The sequence below is a fragment of the Pteropus medius genome, unplaced genomic scaffold (genome assembly GCF_902729225.1).
Source record: "Pteropus medius unplaced genomic scaffold, Ma_sr-lr_union100, whole genome shotgun sequence".
Lineage (NCBI taxonomy): Eukaryota > Metazoa > Chordata > Mammalia > Chiroptera > Pteropodidae > Pteropus > Pteropus medius.
The window spans coordinates 367778-383026 of NW_024348533.1; the positions used below are offsets into that span (position 1 = coordinate 367778).

At 53.6% G+C, this 15249-nt stretch overlaps 1 protein-coding gene and 1 long non-coding RNA gene across 2 annotated transcripts in view; one reads left to right on the forward strand and one right to left on the reverse strand.

The window, feature by feature from the left end:
* The first annotated feature begins 443 nt into the window (after positions 1-443).
* IRF1 (interferon regulatory factor 1) lies at positions 444-7399 on the forward strand. The gene is made up of 10 exons (XM_039879957.1): positions 444-601; positions 1607-1698; positions 2933-3032; positions 3825-4001; positions 4111-4160; positions 4266-4398; positions 4582-4704; positions 5109-5158; positions 5998-6139; positions 6447-7399. Exons 2-10 carry the CDS (start codon positions 1612-1614, stop codon positions 6569-6571), a joined length of 987 nt encoding a protein of 328 aa, XP_039735891.1. The 5' UTR covers positions 444-601; positions 1607-1611; the 3' UTR covers positions 6572-7399.
* Positions 7400-13301: 5902 nt separating this feature from the next.
* The window catches only part of LOC120616519 (uncharacterized), a 64159-nt gene continuing 62211 nt past the window's right edge, over positions 13302-15249 (reverse strand). Inside the window, exon 5 of the long non-coding RNA XR_005656612.1 lies at positions 13302-13709. This is a non-coding gene — a long non-coding RNA (uncharacterized LOC120616519). The remainder of the gene's footprint in view (positions 13710-15249) is intronic.

Sequence of the window (15249 nt, forward strand, 5' to 3'; positions counted from 1 at the left end):
CACCTGCGCTGGGGAGAGAGACGTCTTCGTCTCTCAGAGAAGAGGGTGAGGAGAGGGCCACAGCATCTAGTAGGCTGGGCGAAGGCGGAATGGGGAGTAACCGGAGGCCGGGGGCGTTTGGCTTTCCAGGACAGCCATTCTCAGGGACGAGCTGGGTGGGGGTGGACTGGGAGCCAGCGGGGCGGGCCTGCGGTCGCCCCGGGGCGGTGGCGCCGGGCCGGAGGGGGTGGGGTAGAGCTGCCGCCCTGTACTTCCCCTTCGCCGCTAGTTCTACAACAGCCTGATTTCCCCGAAATGATGGGGCGGCGCCGGCCAATAGGCGCCCTCGCGGCTCTTTAGGAGGCGGAGCCGGGCCTGGACTGGGGAATCCCGCTAAGTGTTTAGAGTGTGGGCCGGCGCCGCTGAACTGGCAGAGCGCGCCAGTCCTTCGTCGAGGCAGGACGTGCGCCCGAGCCCGAGCAAAGGCCAGCGAGAGCCGTGCCCAGCCAAGGCCACTCGTGCCAGCGGCCCCGCAACCCGGGCATCCTCTACCTTCTCCACGAAACGCGTTCGCCGCGCGGGGACCTTCGGGCACCGTCGCCGAATCGCGCCCACTGCAGAGGTGAGCCCGACTTCGCCGCGGGGGGCACCGGTGGCGTCGAACAAAGACGCGCAGGGCATCAGGAAGTGGGGGCCGAAAACCCTAGGCGGGAGAGTTGCAGGCGCTCGGGCTCAGGAGGGCGCTGGAGGAGCGGCGAGCTGCAGCGCGGGGAGGGCGGGCCGCGGCGTGGACCGCCCACCGGCTGATTGCCGGCGCCCCGCCGCTTTCGCAGATATGCGTGCATGAAGCCGCTGGGGACCTCTGGCTGTCCGCGTACGTTCGTTGCGCTCATCCACGAGCGGTGCCAGGGAATCCGAGTGTACGTTCGCGCATGGGCGCCCGGTGCTCCCCGCGGTGGTCCCAGCTCCGCAGCCAGGCCCCAGGTTTCAGGCTGTCTATGCAGGTGGCCGGGGCTAGGTGGCTGGAGGACCTGCCGGAGCTGCGGGAAGAGGCGCCGCAGGTGTTCCTTGGGCCATTTTGCCTAGGACGGGAGCCAGGCCGGAAGGGTTAGAGGCCGGGCCTCTGCACCGTGGCTGTCAGGGAGGCGCGGAATAGGTGGGGTGTGTGTGGGGTGGGGGGCGATGTCCAAGCAGGGTGACTGCTTGCCCGCACAACTAGGGGCAACAACTCAAGTTGTTGAGTTGTTGGAAAATTTTTTGGCATCAAGCAAAAGACGTCTCTCCCTTCCCAAAGGATTTGAATTTGGGGAGAAAGTTCCAGTATTAAGATACTGTGTATTTTGTCTCTTTTTTTCTGCACATAAATCCTGCCACTATAACTTGCATGCCTGTTTCCTCTCAAGACTGTTTAGGAGGGAGTGAAGGAAGGGACAGAAGTGTTTTTGCCCAAGATGCTGAAAAGATTGAGGGCAGTTTTTTTCCAGTGAAAGCCTCTTACCCCTGCTTGTAGTACTTGGTACCTGGCTGAGGGCCGGGGAGGGTACCCGAAGTGACCTAGGGTGGGGTAGGTAGTCTCCAGGGGCTGCTCAATAGACTCCAACAGAAGCCTTCTGTCTTCTCTTTACAGCCAACATGCCCATCACTCGAATGCGCATGAGACCCTGGCTAGAGATGCAGATTAATTCCAACCAAATCCCAGGGCTGATATGGATTAATAAAGTGAGTGTAACTCTTTGGGTTTTTCTGCCATATTTCAACCCGTGTTCTTTGGGGGACCAAAGCTTCAGATGCAGCTCAAAAAAGGAAGTGTTAAGGAGGAGGCAGATGTGTTTCCCAGTGGGTCCTGCATGGAGGGAATGTGCAAGAGCAAGCCCTGGGCCCCACTTGCCTGACTTCTGCTTTCCCCACTTCTTGAGGCATGGACAGGGCACCCACCTGAGGTCACTGACAGTTTCCAGTAGCTAGACTCTCCCACCATCTGCAGGGCTTGAGTTCTCGTCTCTCTTGAGGGAGACTCCTATAAACACACACCGCATCTAGTCAGAAAGATAAGAGTCAGAGAAGTGGGCACTGATGGCAGGATGGGGGCTGGCTCAGCAAGGGACCCAAGAATTAACCTTGCATCAGTTGCCTGGACCCAAGAAGCTCCTTGCTGGTGCATGAAGGGCAACACAGATCCTGCAGACTTAGTAACAACAGTATTCATAATAATAGCTATTGCTTACCATATACTCACTACAAGTGAGTGTGGCACCATGCTAAGTATGTTACTTACATTGCATCATTTAACACTCAAAATAGCCTGGTGAGGTAGATCTTATTAATATGTCCATTTTCAGAGAAGGCAACTGAGGCATTGAGAAGTAGATAATAGCTTTGATGCTAAGATTTGAACCTGACCAGTCTGACTCAAATCCATACTGTTAACCACCAGTAATGAGAACAGTGAGACCTGAGTCTTTATACGTGTCACTGTGTTTTCTCATTTCACAGAAGAGAAAACAAAGACAAAGAGGTACAATGACAGTGCCAGGGTCACACAGGTACTCAGCATCCAAGTCCAGCCCAGGGCTCGCTCAGGTGGCCCCAGGTATCCTGAGCAGCCTCCTCTAATGGATGGAGTTTTCATTTCCATGTCAGTACTGACAAGCCAGAGAAGCATCCCAGGGGGCTCTGTACGGGTGCCAGCACATCTGTAACAGGCAGAGGGAGGTCTTTGTTGAGCTGATGGTACCACAGCTCATCAGAACCCAGAGTCCTCTCTGAGCTATCCAGAGTGATCCAGTGGCCTGTTTAAGCCAATCTCAGGGTGGGTCAACCAAAGCCAGCTGTCAGGGTGAAAAGAGGAAGTCATCCTTGACCTGGGGGCTGGGCAGATCTAGGCCAAAAGCCTGTGGCCTCTGAGCTGACAGATCTGTGTGTGTGTGTGTGTGTGTGTGTGTGTGCTGTTCAGGAGGAGATGATCTTCCAGATTCCGTGGAAGCACGCTGCCAAGCATGGCTGGGACATTAACAAGGACGCCTGTTTGTTCCGGAGCTGGGCCATCCACACAGGTGTGTGACTCCAGCCCAGGAGGAGCCAGGAAGGGGATAAGGGGAGGCACTTCTATTACCATAGAGACTCCTCACTGGGACCTCTGAGCTCCCTGAGGTGGTGTACAAAACTCAGGGGCGGGCGGGGGCAGACCTGTATTTCTGGGGAGAGGGGCCATCCTTTCAGTAAGTTCTCAAAGGAATTTGTGAAGCCATAATCTTAGTTTGGCTTCAAGGAGTTTGGCTAGATTAAAGTTCTCTCTGGCAAAAGCAACTGTAAGCCAGGACACTAAAAGAGACCTGGGCCTTCTTTTTTTTTTTTTTGATGTTGACCAAGGTCCTTGGCTTAAGACCCATCTGGTTGGTAGCTTCCTCTTGTCCTTGAGGGATGGGGCTTTTGGCCCATCTCAGACCAGTTGGTCCACCTGTCAGTAACTGTTCTTTGGTGCCTACTCTGTGCCCACTCCCATGTTTGGAAATATCATATAAGGCCCAGTCCCTAACCTCTGGCTGCTGACAGCCCAAGCAGGGAGCCTGAGCATGATGCCACACAAAGAGCACTTTGGGGTATATGGGCCCTCTGGTACTTCTGGCTGGGCCCTGCCGGATGTGTTTGAGAAGCCCCAGGGCCTGCAGAGTGTCATCCCAGAATACCTGCTGGTTTGAACACCTGGTTTGATCCCCAAAATACCTCTCAGTGAGGATTTCTGAGAGCTTAGGAATACTCTTGCCTTCTGCCTTCCAGGCCAGAGGGCAGCTGAGGATCCCTACCTATGACCCTGACGATCCCCTCCACTCTCTCTTGCCCACTAGGCCGATACAAAGCAGGGGAAAAGGAGCCGGATCCCAAGACATGGAAAGCCAATTTCCGCTGTGCCATGAACTCCCTGCCAGACATCGAAGAGGTGAAGGACCAAAGCAGGAACAAAGGCAGCTCAGCTGTGCGGGTGTACCGGATGCTCCCACCTCTCACCAAAAATCAGAGGAAAGGTATGCAAGGGCTCTGGGTCTTTAGGAAGCCTTTAGGGAGGGAGAGAAAAAGGGGGCCAACTGGGGCTGGCATGCCTGTGCCAAGGCTAATGTCCTATCTTCCCCCCAGAGAGAAAGTCCAAGTCCAGCCGAGACGCTAAGAACAAGGCCAAGAGGAAGGTGAGTCTGGTCCTGAGCAGCTGGCCTTTGATCACCTGTGAGTCAGGGTGGGCAGTGGAAGAAGCGCCACAGCAGCCTGGCCTAAGCTTCTTTCTCCTTCTGCAGTCATGTGGGGACTCCAGCCCCGATACCTTCTCCGATGGCCTCAGCAGCTCCACCCTGCCTGATGACCACAGCAGCTACACAGCTCAGGGCTACATGGGGCAGGACTTGGAAGTTGAGAGGGCCCTTACTCCAGGTGAGGCAGGCTGGGCCTGGTAAGGACCACACAGGTCAGGGGGAGGGCTCTTTCTCTTGGGTCGAGGAGCCATCGTGCTTTTGAGTGGTGACCACGGGAGCAGGCTACGGGGTTGGGGATGCTGGATATCTTGCAATCTGAGAAAGCACACAGCTCTGACCCTTGATTTCTACTGTCCTGCAGCACTGTCACCATGTGCTGTCACTAGCACTCTCCCTGACTGGCGCATCCCAGTGGAAATTGTGCCGGATAGCACCAGTGACCTATACAACTTCCAGGTGTCGCCTATGCCCTCCACCTCTGAAGGTTTGTGCTTCTGGGGCCTGACATGTTTGCCTGACTGTTTGGGTCCAGGGTGGGTTTTCCTGAGGGAGAAAAGATGCTCTGAACTCCACCTGGCACTGAGCTGACTGTGGCAGGCCTGAGGGAAGAGGAAGGGGCTGCAGTTTAGTCTAAGGTTGCTGGGTCTCCTGGCTCCTCTGCAGCCCAGGCTCCCAGGGTGAGAGAGGAAGCGAGGGGGTAGGAAGAGGTGTGGCTTCAGGGCTTGGGAGCTGAGTCAGTAGGACAGTGTCCTGTTCTGGAATCTCCATGGGAGACAGATGTCTACTGGGCGTTTGTGTGCGAAGGGACAGGGGGACCTGATGGGGCTGGAATTGCAGGGTGAGCACGGCTGACTGACAGCCAACCTCTCTCCTCTTCCCTATCCACAGCCACAACAGACGAGGATGAGGAAGGGAAGTTGCCGGAGGACATCATGAAGGTAAAGCCCCTTCCTCCCTGAGCATTCTTTTGGAGTAGGGAGAGAACCACTAAGAGCTTCCAAATCGAAGGGCAGGCAGCTACTGCTATGACCTGGCTGCTTGCATAGTCCTGCAAGTGCCACATCCTTGTGGATGGGGACCACTGCCCTCCTTGGCAGGCGGGAAAGACACTGTAGAAGTAAGGACAGGAGGGAGGCCTGGTTTCTGACAGACTGTCCTGAAGCAGGCTTCGGGGCTTCAGATGGCTGAGTCAGCCACCATCAGGACCAGGCCCCTGGCCCGTGTCCTCTGCCCCAACACGCCCCGGCCCTGCTAGTCTGGGAAATGCACATCAGGTTTCAATAATCAGCCTTTGGGATCTGTAATATGGTGGCATTTTTTTTTTCCAGCATGTTATCCCCTAGGGTTTTGTTTTTCTGCTTCAGTTTTAAAAGTGAATATAAAAAAGTTTTTTGCAGTGGTATGCGGGCTCTGTTCCATCAGCACAGAAAATTGAGACATGGACATAGTTCCTTATCTCTAACTTTTCTGGTTATCTTTTCTTGACTCTACTTTGCTTTAAGCCACACTCACAGTTGGTATGTCCTTACCCAGTTGAGAGGGAAGTCTTGGAGATTTGGTGCCATAGGATGGGTATGGTAGTGTGAGTCCAAAGCAGACCCTCACCCCCCAGGCCCCTGTCCTAAGTAAATTCCTCATCTGCATCCATCAGAGAATGTGAGGGGGTGAGGGCCAAGGATGTCATCTTGGCTGGGAAGTTTTGGCTCATTGAGGGCAAGGCCACAGAGTGAGTCTGCACTGGAACTAAGCTGATGGCTTTTTGCTCCTCTGTCCACAGCTCTTGGAGCAGGAGCAGTCAGAGTGGCAGCCAACAAATGTGGATGGGAAGGGGTACCTGCTCAATGAACCAGGGGCCCAGCCCACTTCCGTCTATGCAGACTTCAGCTGCAAGGAGGAGTCAGAAGTTGACAGCCTTGGGGGTAAGAAGCCCCTGGATCTATATGGTTTCTTAGAGAAGGGAGAACCACAGGGATGCGGGGAGGCTTGGGGGCAAGGCTGGGGAGCAGTGGAGGTAAAAGCATCTTTCTTTAATTCATCTGGGTACAGACAGCTTGCAAACGGGCTGCCGCTCCCATGCTTTCAAGCTTGGCTGAAAGATGAAGGGGGCTGCTGCCCCAGGAGTGACAGAAGAGGTTGCTGTATCTGCGATCTTTGGGGATGGGGGTTGGGGGAGAACACACCTGCTCCCACCCCCCACACTCACACAACCTTCTTCACATCTTCTAGGGGATATCGGGCTCAGCCTCCACCGTGTCTTCACAGACCTGAAGAACATGGACACCAGCTGGCTGGACAGCCTGCTGCCCCCAGTCAGGCTGCCCTCCATCCAGGCCATTCCTTGTGCGCCATAGCCTGGCCCCCGGCCCTTTTGCTCTCCTAGGCGAGCAGGACCTGGCATGTTGGTGGCTGTGGTACAGAGAAGCAGGACTCCTGTGGGCCCCTTGACATGCGAAGTGTGACCTCACTGCTGAGTGGGGTTGGGGCTACCCTCCTTGGGACAGTGGCCTTTCGGGGCCTGGCAAGTCAGGGTCTGGGCTCATCTCATGGGGTAAACCTGGCCCTGCCTCCTGGGAAGATGGGTTTCTGAGACTGGTGTCAGGTGGAGGTCTCAGACAGGAGTTGGCCCTCCAGCTTTTCCCTCTGAGCCCCACTGTCTCTGAGCTGGCCTGAGGGAATAGACCAGTGACCTCGGAAAAGCACAGCACCAACCCCAGGGCTGGCTCTGCACTAAGAGAGAATTGCACTAAGTGAATCCTATTCCCAAAGAACCAGCCCCCGTCCCAGCTGAGCCCTGGGGACTGTTCCAAAACCAGTGAAATGTGAAGGAAAAATGGGGTCCTGCGGGATAGTGCTCCCTCAGCCTCAGAGGAGCTCTGCCCTACTTCTTGCTCAGGCTGAGGGGCTTGGGAAAAACATGGCACTTTTTTGTGTGGACCTTGCCACATTCTAATTAGAGGCGTACACTAATGTTTCTCACGAGCTCTTGGCTTTTGCATTTATTTATACAGTGCCTTGCCATGCGCCCACCTGCTCCCTCAGCAGGCCCAGGGAGGCAAGTGTGAGCGCCTTAGTGTGACTTTTAAAATTGGAAAACCCACCAAACCACTAAGTCATGTGTGACCACATATGTTTGTGTGTGTAAATATGTACATTTGTCTTTTTATAAAAAGTTAATTGTTCTAAGAGGTGTGGCCTTTTATTTAGAGATAAATGTAGATGATTTTACTTTCTGTAGGGACATTCTGATAGACTCATTCTTGGCACCCTGCTCGAGCTTGACTGTGGGGTGAACAGTGACAGGCACCTATTGCAAAATCCTTTCAATTATGTTCACGGAGTAGATGGTAGGAGGTGGAGACAGTCATGGCACAGGGACATGCTCATGTACCCTTGGCTTTATAGCTACGGTTGAACTGAATTTGGGCTCCTGGGCTTGGGGAGTATTGGGTTTTGAGTTCTGAGGAATGTGCCAGCAACTATATGTCCTGCTGAACTTCAACACATGTGTGTTGGGCTGCTCCAAAAAGTTAACAATTGGTCACAGACAATTAGAACAGGCTCCAGCTCAGAAAAGGTCCCTGAGGTCTGCTGTGCCAGGCTTTCCTTGATGTCTAATTTCTGTGATGACAGAAATGTTCTCTCTGCTGTCCAGCACAGTAGACAGTAGCAGAGTCGTGTGTGCCAGCTGAGCACTTGACACGTGGCCAGTGCCATGGAGGAACTGCAATTTAAATTTAATTGGTTAAAATTTTGATAGGCATGTGAACAGTGTCTGCCATATTGGACAGTGCAGGTAGATACTGCATGAGGAGCTGGAGTGGCGAGAGAACACTGGGGGTGGGCTCGGGGCTATTTACCTGCCAGTTCAACAGTATTTTACTTTTTTGACAGCCAACAATAACTATTAGTGCTGAATACCAGCCCTGCACTGTACTGTGAGACAGGTCCATGCACAAATGTGTTAGGAAACGGTGGATGACCTTCCATGAGGCAGGTTTCCCTTCATGTCCTTTCAGGGTTCTGGCTGTGCCAATGCACACAGAACCTCTGTGAAGGGGTATGTTTGATCAGAACAGTGTTTCTGTAAACCACAGTCTGGGAACCACTGATATATGGCAAAGCTGCCTTTAGATAAAACCCAAGTCTCTGGAAGGTCTGGGCTTTTCTCATCTCCTTTCATAGTCCCTGGTCCTGGGGTGTAAACAGTACCAAGCAGTAGGCAGGCTGGGCCAAGGGAAGTCAGCTGGAATCACTAGCATCGGCCAGAGACTGAGGCTATGGCAGTAAGGGGATTGCTCAGAAAAAAAGCCCTGTGGACACATCTGTGTCCTTAGTCCCAGAATCCACTTGGACTGTGATCCCCTCTCTAGGCCCAGCCCTCTGGAAGGAGTGTGAGCCCTTGGTGGGGAAGAGAAGACTAAGTGAAAAAATGATAAAAAAAAAACTGGAAAATGGGTGAAGGTCCATCTGACATTCTCTGCCAAGGTCAAGAAGTATTGTTCTCTGATCTTGGACATGCTGTGTGAGTAGCAGGTGACCTGGCGGGGTGGGGTTGGAGGTGGGGGGTATTCTGCATGCGGATGCCTGAATAGACCCCAGTCTCAGTTCTGCCCATCAGATGATCCACCTGGAATTTTCAAGAGTAGCCTCACCTAGAAGTAGAGGAATGGATAAGATGAGTGTTCCCAGATCTTCTAGGGCCCAGCCCATACTGAGAAGAGTCAGATCGGGGTGACTAGCTTCCTGTGGCTTCTAACTGGGGGCCGGCAAGGTCTTCTAGTGGCTGGCTTTTCCAGATAAGGATGGCTGGGGGTGGTGCGGAGCCAGGTAGAATGAATTGAGGAGAGATGGGAGGGAAGGGATGCAACCCAGAAATAGGGACTGCTTCTGGTTTCTTCACTCTCCTTCTTCAACCTAATCCCTGATGGAGAGTCGGCAGTGGGTATGTTGAAGTCCCAGGTAGCCGTGGAAGTCTCTCAAGTTCTAATAAGCAAAGTTCCTCAGTTGGAAATTACCAAAAAGGGAGAGGAATTCCTTCCGTTGGCTCCCAATCTGAGCTCCTCCAGCTCTTCCTACCCCAGGAGTCCTAAACAATTGGGACTAACTCCATGGAATGTCCTGTCCCCCTCTGCATCGTAAGAAAACTGGGTCCTAGGGATGTGGAGGAATGTGGGATAGAGCAAGACTTTCCAGGAAGGTGAGCTGTCCCACCATACTCCACCATGGACCTCAGCCCATGCCTGACAGGAAAAACAGTAAGGTCTGCCCACTCACCTAAGGGTGGTGGCAGCTGACACTAACTCACTAGCTAAACAGTGCCTGAAATGGAGCAACATCAGTACAATCTCAGCCAAATCTGGGCATAATAATTTAAGGTCATTCTAAAGCTCTGCCAGTGCTTTTGTGGGTCATTCCAAGAGTTTCAGTCTAAGCACAAATGGTGGAAACTCTTGGCTGAGGGCACTAGGAGGTCACTGAAACATGTTTTGTTGGGATTGTGATGACATCATTGCCCTCGAGGCCCACTTCCCAATGGGGTAAAGTGGGAAAGTGGGGCTCAGCTACACCAGCTAGAACCCTGCCAAGTCTATAGATGTTCAAAGGCATTTCTGGTTAGTCACAGGATTTCTTTGCCATACTCCAAAGGTGTCACTTTAATTGAACTGGTTTATTCATTCAGCTCACTTGGCAATAGGAAGAAAGCCAGAGGCTAATATGCTGGCTGCCCACACAGAGGCTCATGACAGCAGAAGATCTTTAGGGAAGACAGAGGCAAACCATCCCTTCTTGGTATATTGGTTTTGAACATCTCTCAATGCACTGTGTACAGATAAGAGCTTTCTCAGATCTCTCTGGAAGTCTCAGGTGGGGACTGCCAAAAACAGAACCAAAGTCCCAGGAAAAGGCCAGGGCCTGGTTGAGGTGGAGTCCTTTCCTCTGAGAGTGATGCCCCCTGGTTGGTGGGGCTGGTCACGCCCAGGCTGTCATTCTTTGGAACCATTTGTTCTTCTTTCACACTGTTTGCACGGATCCAAAAATCCTTGTATTAGCGGAGCACAGGTTTCCTCAGGAGCCTTTGTGTCTGTCAGATGTAACACCCTTTCTTAACTTGGGCATGACTAACCCCATCGTGTGAGGGATCCTGTAAGTCATCGGAACTTTGCACTGACCTATCCTCACTTGTGCCAGGGGTCACAGAGGCAGGAGGCCTGGGAAGGGAGAATGGGTCTGGTGCCCTCCTTTTTCTGGTAGTGAAAGTTCTGGGCAGAGTGAGACACTGTCAGCCAGGGCTCCCCTGTGAGGCCAAGTCGAATGCAGCACAAGGGAATAGCTGGCTGGCCACATGGTATTTCTAGCTCTAGGCAGTTCCCAAGAGACCCATTTCTGCTGATTTTCTTGAGGTAGGGAGTTGTAGAAGAAACCCCCACTTTTGCAGTCTCAATAGTGAGGCGGGCCTAGAGGGTCAATGCTAACAGTTTAATTTCAGTTGGGAAGATACTGGAGGCAACGAAGCAAGGACATGGGGACTAGATGTAAGAGGAGAGGCAGGCTTCTGGCCTGCCATCTTTTAACCAGCTCTGCTAGCTCAGAAATGGGCGGAACTGGAAAGGACCTTAAAGTCTGGCTGGGCAGTGACAACATGGTCCTCAAGTGCTCACGCTGTGCCGGGCACTGTGCCGAACAGCCCACATGCAGCATGACACCGGCACCCGTCATAGCCCCTTGTTCACGGATCTGGAAACCAGAGCTTGACTGGCATCAGGCGCTTGCCTGAGATGACCCCACTAATCAGTATGGGGCCTGGATTCCAACCCAAGTTTGTCTGTGCCCGGAACCCAGACTGGTTCCACAATATTAGGCTGCCTGCAGGGGGGAAACTGAGGCCCAGGGAGGAAGTCTGGGAGAGCTTGCCCACGGCAGGACACCAGCACCACATGCCAAGAAAGTATTGGGGGACACTGAGGGAAGGCAGCAAAAGCTGCAGTTGCTCTGGACTCTGTATAGGACCCCGCCCTTGCCTTCAGCTCTTGTGACACCCCTCCCCCAGGCAACATGGCTCTGCTGCTACAGGCCCCAGGGCCTCAGTGGGGTGGGGTTTGGCTTGGTTCTCAAAGGGAAGGATGCCTCACCTGTGTCCTGGAGGCCACCTGCAGTTTTGAGGGGTGGAGGCCCTTGGGGGGTGGGACACAGATCATCTTTAACTTGACCTCCATGCAGAGGGGAGCTCAGCCACACAAGTCTGTTTGTGAACCGGCTCCCTGCTCCGGGGCAATCTGGCCTGCTAGACCTTATCTTAGCTCCAGGGATCAAAGAGGACTTTTCAGCGCTTGTCTGAGCAATATGACTAGAGTTCTCCTGTTCTGCTCTAAACTAGACACTTTGTTTGGTCCTGGGGTCCTCAGAAGTCTGGACTCTGGTGATCGAGTCAGGACCACTTGGGGGTGCATCCTAACTCTCAGTCACGTGGCTGGGGTCACCCTGTGGCTGTTGTGAATCTAATCCCGGCTTCTTGGTGCCTAAGAAAATCCAGCACCCCTGACAGCTGGCTGGTGACTGCCTTACGTCGGGTAGGTGCTCAGACTCACATGTAGGTTTCCTCCAGGGAAGTCTCGCCCCCACCCTCCAGATGGGGCTGAGAGGAAGCCTGGGTGGGGCCCTCACTTCTGTTTCTGGCCAAATGCCGTGCACTGGCCTAGGTCCCCTTCTCAGTTTCTGCCCTTCTTAAAAGCCAGGTGGATGTGGGGTGCTTAGTTCTGCTACCACTTGTCCCTCATACTCTCAATCCAGAATCTGCCTGGAATTAGGGCAGGAGCAGTGAATTATTCCACCACAGTTAAAACTACTCAGCTACACCTTTGCTCAGAGAGGTGAAGGGAAACACCCGGGATCTTAGCCCATAAGTGAAGTAGGTGGCTCAGGCCACAATAGTCCCAGGATGGGGGTGGGGGATGGTGTGCCAGGCTTCTCTGAGAAAGCCGGCTTCATGACACGAGGGGGTTGTGTGGACATAGGGGTGATGTTCAGGGGCCTGGGGGTGGATAGAGAGAGTCATTAGGCCAGAGAGAGATTACTTTCTAAAGCTAAGAACAAGTCAAGGAGTTCTGTCACATTGGCCATACCAGGGTGATGGTGGACCAGGTGGGGGCCGCTGGCCTTGTCTGTGAAAGGTGGCTGCCTCTACTGGGGTCACAGGGCTCTCTTTCCAGTGCTCCTGCTGGGCTTTGCCAAGATGCGAGAGGAACTGGATGTCGGAGCCACGGAGCCACGGAGCCACGGTTGGGACTGGCCTTGCAGGTGTGAGAATCTGGCATTCCGTATAGGGGGTAGGGGATGGGGTGGGTTAGGGGATGGAGATAGGGCAGAGAGGAGGGCCTGAAGGGAAGTGCGACTTTCCAAGAATCAACAGCCAGGTGACGGATCATCACCACCCTTCTGCCATGCACTGTCAAGCAGCCAGAGGTCTCAGCCCAGGGGACCATCGGCCCCCACTTGGGGGACCTGCCCCAGGTCACTAGCGAGGACCTCATTTTTGGTCTCTGGCCATACTAAGACATGTAAATGTTGCTCTGGGGCCCTCCCTTATCTGACAGCCCACAGAGGCAGAGCCTCACCATCCAGCACCTCACCATCCAGCACCTGTCCCCTTCCTGTCTGTGGGGTGCCCAACCTCTCTAACCAGACGGCAAGCTCCCAGAGGTAAGCAGCTCATCGCCTCCATATTCTCACAGTGCTCAGGCACAGCTGGCACTTGAGAGCACTTCCTGCAAAACCCTGGGTCAGCAAAACGCTGCAGTCAGCATCTGCTCCCCTGCTCTGCTCACTGCCCACCCAGCTTCTCTGAGTCCTTCCCTGGGGGACAAGCCAGGCTAGACTCAGGTGCAGGGGAGCAGGCTGAGAGACAGGGAGGGCACAGTGAGTGGTAACTAGCTCTGTCCCTGCAGAATGGGCCATGGACAAAATGGGCCATGACCGACCGGCAGCCAGAGGCCCCAGAATAAGGGCCACTGTGTCCTACGACATACAGCACAACCCATCCATGCCCCTCTGCAGGACTCCTGGAGATGGAAGGCTGAGTCAGTGTTTTCTTTCTTTTTTTTATTAATTACTTTCTTTTATTAAAAATGTACACAAGTAAAAGGAACATGGTTTAATTGTACAGAGTAAGAAATATAGATGCGTAAATAAAAACAATTTGAGCCACCTCCAGTACACCACCCAGGAGTAATCAGGCTGTTAAATTTTTAGAGACAGGGTACAAATATAATTTTTTACTCCCTTGTATATATATCTAGGAGCTCTGTTCTGTGCAGACACAGGCATGGTCTCCACAAATGATGACTCCGTTGGGAACATCGCACGCGGGAGTCTGTGCTTGCCTGGCACTGGCTTGGGTCCCTTCCTCCGCCCCTGGGTTTCTCTGCGCTGATACTAAGCAGAGGTTGGCATCCCAGAGTCCAAAGGGCCGGCTTTCCAGGCTGCAGATGTGATCTAGAATAGATTAGAAGGTTCAAAAGGCCTTGCTCAGGACCAAAGTATCTCCTGGGATATGAGACTTTCAGTGCTAAAACTGAGAAAGTCTTGGTCAAACTAGGGCAGGCTGGTCACCCTACTTAGAAGGCTGAAGGCCTTGTGCAGTTCCGCCCTCCCTTGCTGCCCACAGGCCCTCCTGCTGGGCTTTAATCCCCCCAGGCCTTCACGGAGCAAACTAGGGAAGAGAGAAAAGAGGACATGAATAGGGCAGACAGGCAGTCAGTCATCACCCGAGGAAAGGCGCCAGGTGAACTCTGGCTATCAAGGGCAGCCAGGCACGCAGAGGTGGAAGGACTCCAGTACTTGGCCACCCACTCCTCTGGCTCTGAGCAAGTCCTCAGAAGCTAGGCTCTGGCCCTAGTCCTTGGAAAGAGCAGAGTCTCCGGATGGGAAGTGCTCAGCCCCCGGGAGCCACCTACAGCCCTGGCGCATTCAGCCTTATACCCTCCTCTCTGTGTCCACAACCCCTGGCTCCTCCTGCCCAGCTCCTCTCTGCCTAAGACTGGGAGCAGAGGACGGGTACAGAGGAGAAAGGACAGGCTGAGCTGAGTGAGGAGCAGGCAGGTAGGAGGGGACCTGGGCAGAATGGATCTCTGTGACAGTGGCCAGCACATCCTGACTGGTCTGGCCTGGCCCCCTGTCTATGTGTGAGGACGGGTCCCTTGGAGAACCCAGAGAAGTAGGCGGAATAATGGTCCATGGTGGAACAAAGATGTCCACTTCTTAATGCCTGGGATCTATGAGTATGTGTCACCTGGCAACTGGGAATTATGGTTGCAGATGGAATTAAGGTTGCTAACCAGCCGACTTCAAAATAAAGACATTCTCCTGGATTATCTGGATGGGTCCAATGTAATTGCAAGAGTCCTTAAATGGGGGAAAAGGAGGCAGAAGAATCAGAACCAAAGAGATGGCATTGTGTGAAAGACTTGACCGGCCTTGACTTGCTGGCTTTGAAGATGGAGGAAGGGGCCACAAGCCAAGGCCAAGCTGGAAAGGGCAAGGAAGCAGGTTCTCTACTGGAATCCCCAGAAAGGAATGCAGCCCGGCTGACACCTTGACATTAGTCCTGTTAGCCTTATTTTGGACTTCTGCCCTACAGAACTATAAAATAACAAATTTGCGTTATTTTAAGCAACTTAGCTTATGGTGATTTGGTACAACAGCAATACTGCGAAACCACCTGGGGGATATGCAGCTGCCCGAAATCCCTTGGTTAGAGTCAGTCTTATAGAGCCCACAGCCCCTCGGTGAGAGACCCTATTTTGTTCTGGGAGGCACTGAGAAGCCGGAGCCCCGGGTACAGAGTGGGCCTCCACGGCTTGCGAGGGGCCAAAAGGATGCCCGGAGAAGAGTGCATCTGTTGGATGTGATACAGGAAATGGCTGCCTCCTTAGACCCACTCCCCAGACCTCTGACGGTGCTGGCTCTGAGTCGCTCTGGAAGAGCTGTCCTCCAGGAGGCCACTGGGCACATCTAGTCAGGGCCTGCGGGGCTT

Bases quoted from the DNA above. Each gene is read 5' to 3' on its own strand.
- IRF1 (XM_039879957.1), top strand. From the start codon at position 1,612: ATGCCCATCACTCGAATGCGCATGAGACCCTGGCTAGAGATGCAGATT. The intron at 1,699-2,932 runs GTGAGTGTAACT...TGTGCTGTTCAG, and splicing joins GGCTGATATGGATTAATAAA to GAGGAGATGATCTTCCAGAT. The intron at 4,161-4,265 runs GTGAGTCTGGTC...CTCCTTCTGCAG, and splicing joins AGAACAAGGCCAAGAGGAAG to TCATGTGGGGACTCCAGCCC.